Source organism: Coregonus lavaretus (assembly GCF_964263955.1).
Source record: "Coregonus lavaretus genome assembly, chromosome: 39".
NCBI classification, from domain to species: domain Eukaryota; kingdom Metazoa; phylum Chordata; class Actinopteri; order Salmoniformes; family Salmonidae; genus Coregonus; species Coregonus lavaretus.
The window spans coordinates 8,658,088-8,668,139 of NC_140026.1; the positions used below are offsets into that span (position 1 = coordinate 8,658,088).

The window sequence follows — 10,052 nt, forward strand, 5'->3', positions numbered from 1 at the left end:
ATATAAATTTTATACAGTATGTTTAGAGATATGGACGCAATGAGTTGCGACCAGGTTCCGCACTTGATCTCAACTGCGCTGGGATGAAGGGACAAAGTGCATGCAGTTCGGTAAGAGTGTCTGTCTTTATGTCTGTCTGTCTGTTTGTCCGCAGAATCTGTACGCACCACTTCGACCTTGGGGTGTGTGTGTGCGCGCGCCCCCTGCATGCGTGCGTGTGTACGGAATCCAGAGATGGAAGGACGATTCAAGAGTGTGAAATGCACGTTCCCATCCCATCAATATCGCACCCACCCGTTTGCCTGCTTCCCCGGCCCCGTCCTCCCCCGTTCTACCGATCTGGTCGTGTTGTTTATGAAAACCGGAGAAACCGGATTTCATTATCAATATTCCTTCAGTGATTCACAGAACCCAGCGACACAGCATGACTGTAGTGAGCTTCTGACGTCAGCAGGGGAGAATCATCGAATCGTCCGCAGCGCGTCCAATGAGCGGTGTGCATAGGCTACATGCTGGAGGAGAGCGGCAAGCGGCAGAGGCGGTGAAACTGCCGAGTGTTGAAGTGATGCTGACGAAGGGATAGCGGCAGAGATCCGCACCAAGCTCCTCTCTTCAAGGACTACTCTACATAAAATATTTTGCATTTTTATCCAGCGGTGTAAAAGAGGGAAAAGGACACAAAGAACAGGTAATTTTAATATATTTTGTATTATTCTTCTCTGCCTATCTCTGTGGCGTTGTCTCTCTCTCTCTCCTCTCTCCATCCCCATCTATCTCCCCCCTCTTCTATCTCCCTTCTCTGTCTCTCTCTCTCTCGCTTGTTCTACAGTCACGGACTGCGCTTGGGAAAAAGCAATGCAGTTGAATGAAACTGGGGTATTGTTAGCGCAAATGGAATGATGCTACGTCTTTAGCCTACATATACATATGTTGATGTGTTTATCAATAGATCGTTTGTTGACAATAAAACACAATAATATAAAACAATTGATGTATAAATAGAAACCATCAAAAGGAACATTTATTGCAGTTTTAGTGACCTCAGTCCTGTGTGTGCGCGCGCGTGTGTGTGCCTGTACGCGCGTTCGTGTGCGTACGTGCATGGGAGAGAGGTAGGGGAAGGATGGAGGGAGGGAGGGAGGGAGGGAAGAGAGGAGACGAGAAATTTGTGAATGGAGCTTGCTGGTTTGGCGCGCACTGGCGGAGTTAAAATTAGCTCGGTGATTTCTGTCTGCGCAACTCTAGAATCAGAAGGATCTCGCGGATTCTAAGCGCTGCTGCGCGCGTGCGTTCATATTTGGGATATTTTGGCATCTCTGTGCGTGCTTTGTTCTTTATATAAAACCGTGTTTAACGTTTTTCTAAAAATAGAATCCTTCACTGCAAGGTGATGACTCCAAGCCTAGGAGGATGGCTCTATTTCAGACACATATGTCTGGTAAGAATACAACACAATGATTTTGTTTTCGCTTTGATTTGGATATGTTTTAGATGTTGCTGTTGGTTCTCATATTTAGCCTACTGTTTCATAAGGTTAGGTTATTGCTGTTCCATTCAGTAGGAACAAAAGGAAAGCAATTTCAAGATGATTCAATACAGAATCGAGAAAAGCCATACAAGACTGTGTCAGCACAAGAAGTGTTAGTCGGGAGCTTCATGAAATGGGTTTCCATGGCCGAGCAGCTGCACACAAGCCTAAGATCACAATGCGCAATGCCAAGCGTTGGCTGGATTGGTGTAAAGCTTGCTGCCATTGGACTCTGGAGTAATGAATCACACTTCACAATCTGGCAGTCCGACGGACGAATCTGGGTTTGGCGGATGCCAGGAGAGCGCTACCTGCCCTAATACATAGTGCCAACTGTAAAGTTTGGTGGAGGAGAAATGATGGTCTGGTGCTGTTTTTCATGGTTTGGGCTAGGCCCCTTAGTTCCAGTGAAGGGAAATCTTAACGCTACAGCATACAATGACATTCTGGACGATTCTGTGCTTCCAACTTTGTGGCAACAGTTTGGGAAAGGCCCTTTCCTGTTTCAGAATGACAATGCCCCTGTGCACAAAGCGAGGTGCAAACAGAAATGGTTTGTCAAGATTGGTGTGGAAGAACTTGACTGGCCTGCACAGAGCCCTGACCTCAACCCCATCGAACACCTTTGAGATTAGCCAGGCCTAATCGCCCAACATCAGTGCCCGACCTCACTAATGCTCTTGTGGCTGAATGGAAGCAAGTTCCCGCAGCAATGTTCCAACATCTAGTGGAAAGCATTCCCAGAAGAGTGGAGGCTGTTATAGTAGCAAAGGGGGGGACCAACTCCGTATTAATGCCCATGATTTTGAAATGAGATGTTCGACGAGCATGTGTCCACATACTTTTGGCCATGTAGTGTATTATAGAGGTCAGTCCTTTTGGGTGCCCAGATAATTTAATTAGAAATCCCATCATTGGATGGTTCGGTAGTTGGGTTTCTCAAGGGACTCCATAGGCCAGCATAGCTGACATAACCATATTACACTGTCCATATTACCTTGTTTAAGGGATAAATCAGTGAAGACCACCTCTTCCAGGACAATAGAAGGCAAATAATCATGTCTAAACCAATTTAGGATGGAGCGAAATGCTAGTGCCTGGAAATACAATTTAAAGTTTGGTACGGATAGTCCTCCTTTGTCTTTCCCACTTTGTAAGTTTGATAATTTTAGCAGAGATTGCTTACCTTGCCATATGAATTTTGAATCCTCACTATGAATTGTATCCCAATAGCCAGAAGGGGGAGACATGGGAATCATTGAACTACAGAAATTCAGCCGTGGCAATATATTCAATAGATATTCTGCTGTTTAAACTGGGATGTTAGTCCGTCTATTGAGGTCGGATTGAATTTATTTGAGAATTCTGTTAAAGTTTCTGGCAATGGTTTTATCTAAGGAAGGAAATATATATTCCCAAATATTTAAAATGGGAAACGATGGGGATTCCATAAGTAGAGATGGAGTCCTCCATCGGGTCTTGAGAGGCAGTAGGGCAGATAGGTAGATTCATTTTATAATTTGAGATTAAGCTGAATTTGTATATGATCTTTAATGTGTTTAGGAGCGATCAAGATGCATTGTCTAGACATAGTATTGTCTGCGTATAATGAGATGAAGTGATCAGTAGATTTGAGGGAAATGGGTGTTATTTCCTTTGATTGACGATTTGCCTGGGCCAGGGGTTCCATGGATAATAAAAATAGCAAAGGAGAAATTGGATCACCCTGTCTGCTGCTTCTAGTGATTCTGAATGAAGCATAGCACATATTGCCTGTTGTGCTATGGCTGAGGGATTGGCAAATAGTATTTTAATCATATTAATGAAGACAGACCAGAGATATGACCATTCAAAGCCTTTTCTGCATCGAGAGATAAAACAGCCCAAGGAGCTGTTGTTTCTGATGAAGCATTTAAGATGTGTAATAGTTGACGGAGGTTATCCGATGATAAACTTTTTTTTAACAAACCCGCTTTGGTCTGTGTGGACCAATTTGGGTAAGTAAACCTCGAGACTGGACGACAACATTTTGGAAAACATTTTTAATATCTGTGTTTATCAAAGATAGGGGGCGATAGTGAGAACACTGGGTGGCATCCTTACCCTTTTTTAATACATCTGAAATTAGTGCTGTATTCACATCTCTCCCTAACGAACCTCTGTAAACGGCTGTGTCAATCATTTCGAGCAATACCGGACCTAATTGATTCCAACATTTTAATTACACCTCAGCGAGAATACCATTCCTATCCAAACGATTTGCCTTTATTCATGCTATCCAATGCTCTTTTGAGTTAATCGAGAGAGAGAGTTGGGCTCCCAGCGATGTGGCTTCTTCTGTTGAGAGAAGAGAAGTTCTTAATTATTTTTTTAAAAGGACTTAGTCTGGCTTGGTGTGGATTCATGATCGGAGGTGTACAGTTCTTTATAGAAGCGGGACAGTCTTTGATTGATTAATTTGGGTTCTGATAGTAATTCCCCTGTTTCAGATACAATAGTTGCTATATCAGTTAATTGATCACGACTGCGTAGCTGATTGGCCAGTAAACAGGAAGTAATGGTTGAGTCTAACACGATGGATGGCAAATTCTTCTCTCTGTCTTATCAATAAATAAAGTTCTGCCTTGACTTTGGAAAGAGTAATAGCTACAATGAGGGAAAATTATTTGATCCCCTGCTGATTTTGTACGTTTGCCCACTGACAAAGAAATGATCAGTCTATAATTTTAATGGTAGGTTTATTTGAACAGTGAGAGACAGAATAACAACAAAAAAATCCAGAAAAACGCATGTCAAAAATGTTATCAATTGATTTTGGATTTTAATGAGGGAAAAAAGTATTTGACCCCTCTGCAAAACATGACTTAGTACTTGGTGGCAAAAACCTTGTTGGCAATCACAGAGGTCAGACGTTTCTTGTAGTTGGCCACCAGGTTTGCACACATCTCAGGAGGGATTTTGTCCCACTCCTCTTTGCAGATCTTCTCCAAGTCATTAAGGTTTCGAGGCTGATGTTTGGCAACTCGAACCTTCAGCTCCCTCCACAGATTTTCTATGGGATTAAGGTCTGGAGACTTGCTAGGCCACTCCAGGACCTTAATGTGCTTCTTCTTGAGCCACTCCTTTGTTGCCTTGGCCGTGTGTTTTGGGTCATTGTCATGCTGGAATACCCATCCACGACCCATTGCCCTGTCTGAGGGAAGGAGGTTCTCACCCAAGATTTGACGGTACATGGCCCTGTCCATCGTCCCTTTGATACGGTGAAGTTGTCCTGTCCCCTTAGCAGAAAAACACCCCCAAAGCATAATGTTTCCACCTCCATGTTTGACGGTGGGGATGGTGTTTTTGGGGTCATAGGCAGCATTCCTCCTCCTCCAAACACGGCGAGTTGAGTTGATGCCAAAGAGCTCGATTTTGGTCTCATCTGACCACAACAATTTCACCCAGTTCTCCTCTGAATCATTCAGATGTTCATTGGCAAACTTCAGATGGGCATGTATATGTGCTTTCTTGAGCAAGGGGACCTTGTGGGCGCTGCAGGATTTCAGTCCTTCACGGCGTAGTGTGTTACCAATTGTTTTCTTGTTGACTATGGTCCCAGCTGCCTTGAGATCATTGACAAGATCCTCCCGTGTAGTTCTGGGCTGATTCCTCACCGTTCTCATGATCATTGCAACTCCACGAGGTGAGATCTTGCATGGAGCCCCAGGCCGAGGGAGATTGACAGGTGTTTTGTGTTTCTTCCATTTGCAAATAATCGCACCAACTATTGTCACCTTCTCACCAAGCTGCTTGGCGATGGTCTTGTAGCCCATTCCAGCATTGTGTAGGTCTACAATCTTGTCCCTGACATCCTTAGAGAGCTCTTTGGTCTTGGCCATGGTGGAGAGTTTGGAATCTGATTGATTGATTGCTTCTGTGGACAGGTGTCTTTTATACAGGTAACAAACTGAGATTAGGAGCACTCCCTTTAAGAGTGTGCTCCTAATCTCAGCTCGTTACCTGTATAAAAGACACCTGGGAGCCAGAAATCTTTCTGATTGAGAGGGGTCAAATACTTATTTCCCTCATTAAAATGCAAATCAATTCATAACATTTTTGACATGCGTTTTTCTGGATTCTTTTGTTGTTATTCTGCCTCTCACTGTTCAAATAAACCTATCATAAAAATGATAGACTGATCATTTCTTTGTCAGTGGGCAAACGTACAAAATCAGCAGGGGATCAAATACTTTTTTCCCTCACTGTACCTGGTCTGAAAAAAGTGTTTGTTGAGAATGTACTGACACAGTTAACAACATTTGCAATTCGGATATCTTCTTTAATTGTGATTTATTCAACCCAGATGCAAATGCTGTTGCATTATTTTTAATAAAACCTTTGGTGGCATCCCATAGAATCCGAGGATCATCGACTGAATTTATATTGATAATTAGGAATTCATTTAGTTACATTTCAAATTGAATCGCCATCTTGTGGCTCTTTTAGGAGATTCTGACATTTGTAATTGGCAGTATTAGGCGTGGTGATCGGAAAAGCTCGTGTCGAATTTCTATTTTTTTTATTTTAGAATATAGAGATGTAGATAATAATATAAAATCGATTTGGGAGAATGTTTTATGCCTGTTTGAGTAGAAAGTGTACTCATTTGCTTTTGGATTACTAAAGACGTTTCCGTGAAAAAAACGATTTTGGGAATGTCTCATGGTCTGACAAACACCGCTTTAGCTCGGCCACCTTCCACCGCAGACATAGGCGGATGCGGTGGATTGATGCATTGACCCATGCAAAACAGATATCTCTAGCTTAAAACTGACGGATTTTGATGGGGATTCTTTTATTACATTACTTAGATTGATGCACGGGTGCATTAATAGAGGCAATTTTCTTTCCATTATGGATACATTTTAAGAAAAGTGATTCTGCCTTCTTGGTCGTCGCCTTTACCCAAGATGGTGATTTAGAGTTTCTTCTTTTGAATCATTATGATTACACCTTTAGTTTTGTTTAGGACTGATGAAAAAGCAGCCAGTTTGTACAAATTGTTCTGCATTCTATGTGACGTCCTTATGGAGCAGGTGTGTTTCCTGGAGCATTGCTATATCAACATGGTTTCTTAATAGGATTTCAAGACAGCTGGAACGTTTGATAGGACCGTTTAGATCTTTCAAATTCCAAGAGATAATAGCTAGTGTTGCCATGGTTTTTCAGAAAGGAATGATATGTTAATGATATAATTAGGAATTTGAAAGGATTTATAGCATTAACTTTTACTTTTGATACTTAAGTATATTTAAAACCAGATACCTTTAGACTTTTACTCAAGTAGTATTTTACTGGGTGACTTTCACTTTTACTTGATCCATTTTCTATTAAGGCACGTGTCCAACTCATTCCACGAAGGGCCGAATGTCTGCGGGTTCCCTTGTACTTGATTGATGAATTAAGTTCACGGATTAGTAAGGAACTCCCCTCTCCTGGTTGTCTAGGTCTAAATTGAAAGGAAAAACCAAAAACCAGCAGACGCTAGGCCCTCCATGGAATGAGTTTGACCCCTGTATTAAGGTATCTATACTTTAACTCAAGTATGGCAATTGGGTACTTTTCCCACCACTGATGGATGGTTGGATGGATGGATGAATAGATAGATGGATATATGGATAGATGAAGGGAGCGTTTGTTTTTATTTGAGAAGTGAATCATTGCATTATTCCTCTGTAGTGATGGACACCTCTGCTATCACTCTCTCTCTCTCTCTCTCTCTCTCTCTCTCTCTCTCTCTCTCTCTCTCTCTCTCTCTCTCTCTCTCTCTCTCTCTCTCTCTCTCTACCTTCCCCTCTACATCCTTCCCCTCTCCCACAACTCTCCCCTCATCTCTCCCACCTTGACTCATCTCCTCCTTTCCCTCTCCAGCATGATGTACTACAGTACCCATAATGCTCTGTATTCTGTATCTGGTTTGATCTACTAAACACGTTCCTAAAGCTAACACTATGGTGTCCCGTCTCCTTATTAATACAGCCTACTCTCTCTTCTTCTTCTTCTTCTTCTTCTTCTTCTTCTTCTTCTTCTCCCCCCTTTACCTCCCTCCATCCAGATATGATCCTCTCCCTAGCTGCAGCTATGAGCAGCGGCGGCATCCCCCAGAACACTACTTCCTCCTCGACCTTTGACCCCTCGTCCCTGGACCCCTGGCTTGACCCCTACCCTGACCCCTACCCTGACCTCCCCGGGGTTAACGCCTCCTCCTCCGCCGTCCCCGGCCGCACCTATAACTCCGACCTTGACTTACGACCTCTGACCTCACAACAGGTTAGACATGATGTCATCAAGTTTAGTTTACTTTTATGTTGTGATTGGCTGATTTCATTGCTTAAAAAAAAAATCTTACTGGATAAGTATAGTGACCTTTGGGTGTTTTGAGGATTGCTTAACATATAAATGATCATTATTGTTGTTGTAGTTGGTATGATTATGATGATTTGTATTCTTGTTGTTATTGTTATTTTTATTATGGCGATGATAATCATGGTAATGATATGATGATGATTATTGTCATCAACAGGATGTCAGCCCATGGGATGTGGCGTTATGTGTCACGGGTACCCTCATCGCCTGCGAGAACACTCTGGTCATCGCCGTCCTCTTCTACACACCGACCCTCCGAGCCCCGATGTTCATCCTGATTGGCTCGCTGGCATTCGCCGACCTCCTGGCGGGTCTCGGTCTCATCCTGAACTTTGTGTTCACCTATCTTGTCGAGGGAGAGGTCGTGACCTTGGTTGCCACAGGGATACTCATCGCGGCGTTCTCGGCGTCCATCTTGAACATCCTGGCGATCACCGTGGACAGGTACGGTGATATTTATGTCTCTCTTTATATCTTATGATTATAATTGCAGGGATAAAGACATTTTCTCATTTTCTGACTTTGCTGATAGCTGCTTTGTTGAGAAAAGTTATACTAACAATGACAGTGATATGTGGTGTAGTTGAATGATATCTTTGTATTCTTTAGCATTTGCTAAAGGACCAAAATGTAAACGTGAATGTAAATTGTTGCTCTGTAGCTCAACTAGTGCATGAGTAAAACACGGACTGGACTTCGAGTAATGTTCACTGTGTTACAGGTACCTGTCGCTGTACAACGCGTTGACCTACCACACGGAGCGGACTGTCCTCTTCACATACCTGGTGGTAGGGGTCATCTGGTTGGTGTGTCTGGTCCTCGGCGTCCTCCCTGCGCTCGGGTGGAACTGCCTAGATGACCAATCAACGTGCTCAGTCTGTCGACCAGTCACCAAATCCAACGCAGTCGCCCTCGCCGTCTTCTTCCTACTGGTTTTCGCGTTGATGATGCAACTCTACCTACAGATCTGTCGGATCGCGTTCCGTCACGCTCAGCAAATCGCAGTCCAGCATCAGTTCCTCGCTATTTCCACGACCAAAGGAGTCCAGACGCTCTCCGTGATTCTCTGTGCCTTCGCCATGTGTTGGCTACCATTTGCTATGTATTGTATCGTGGCGGATTCGAGCTATCCTATCATATATACATACACTACGGTGCTGCTGGCGGCGTGTAATTCAGTCATAAATCCTATTATATATGCGTTCAGGAACCCGGATATACAGAAGGGGCTGTGGTTGGCGTGTTGTGGATGTGTCCCGTCAAATCTGAGTCTGAGACCTCGAGCCAGGACCTCCAGTAATGTATAGGGAACCTGGACATACAGAATTGTTTATGGCTACGACCCCTCCAACCTCTCCCTCCGGCCCTGGACCTCCAGCAACGTATAGGGAGGGGGTGTAGCGGCGTATAGAAGGGGTGCAGGGTGAATGACGGTATTGGAGAAGGTGTGGGTGTACGCCCCTAGCTCTGTGACCCAGGGCCTCCAGCAAACCTGGACATCCAGAAGAGACTGTGGTGGTGACATCACGGGGCAAGGTGATGACCCCCCTCCTAGGACCTCCGGTGAGGGGGTAAGCTTTAGGGAGAGGGTTCAGTGAGGTCAAAGGTGACCCCCAAGGCAAGAGGGAGGGTGTGTGGTGTGGTGACGTGGCAAAGTCTAGAGCAGTGTTGCAGGGGCAGATGTGGCTCTCCAAGGATGACTGGACTGAGAAAGTCTGGGATGGTTTGCCCTGGGCCTGGGCTATACTGTAACCCACTGGATAGAAGTGGTGGTTCAGATCTGTGACTGTGTGGGGCTGAGGTTAAACGCTTTACAATGCTGCTTCAGTGGGGGATCATAGACCTCTAAAAGGCTACTCGTTCAGAGGGTGAGCACGAGTAGTACAGCCTAAGGAGAGGCCTCAATGATAGATGAGCTAACTTACAATGAGCTAACTTACTTATGATGAGCTAACTTACTTATGATGAGCTAACTTACAATGAGCTAACTTACTTATGATGAGCTAACTTATTTATGATGAGCTAACTTACTTATGATGAGCTAACTTACTTATGATGAGCTAACTTACTTATGAGGAGCTAACTTACAATGAGCTAACTTACTTATGATGAGCTA

General features: G+C 43.9%; 1 protein-coding gene across 1 annotated transcript; it reads left to right on the top strand.

Moving 5' to 3' along the window:
- Positions 1-7,651: 7,651 nt before the first annotated feature.
- LOC311112687 (G-protein coupled receptor 12-like) lies at positions 7,652-9,243 on the top strand (the record flags this gene model as incomplete). The annotated part of the gene is made up of 3 exons (XM_084155820.1): positions 7,652-7,840; positions 8,094-8,380; positions 8,658-9,243. The coding sequence occupies 3 exons, from the start codon at positions 7,652-7,654 to the stop codon at positions 9,241-9,243; spliced, it is 1,062 nt and encodes a 353-aa protein (XP_084011946.1).
- Between the last annotated feature and the right edge of the window lie 809 nt (positions 9,244-10,052).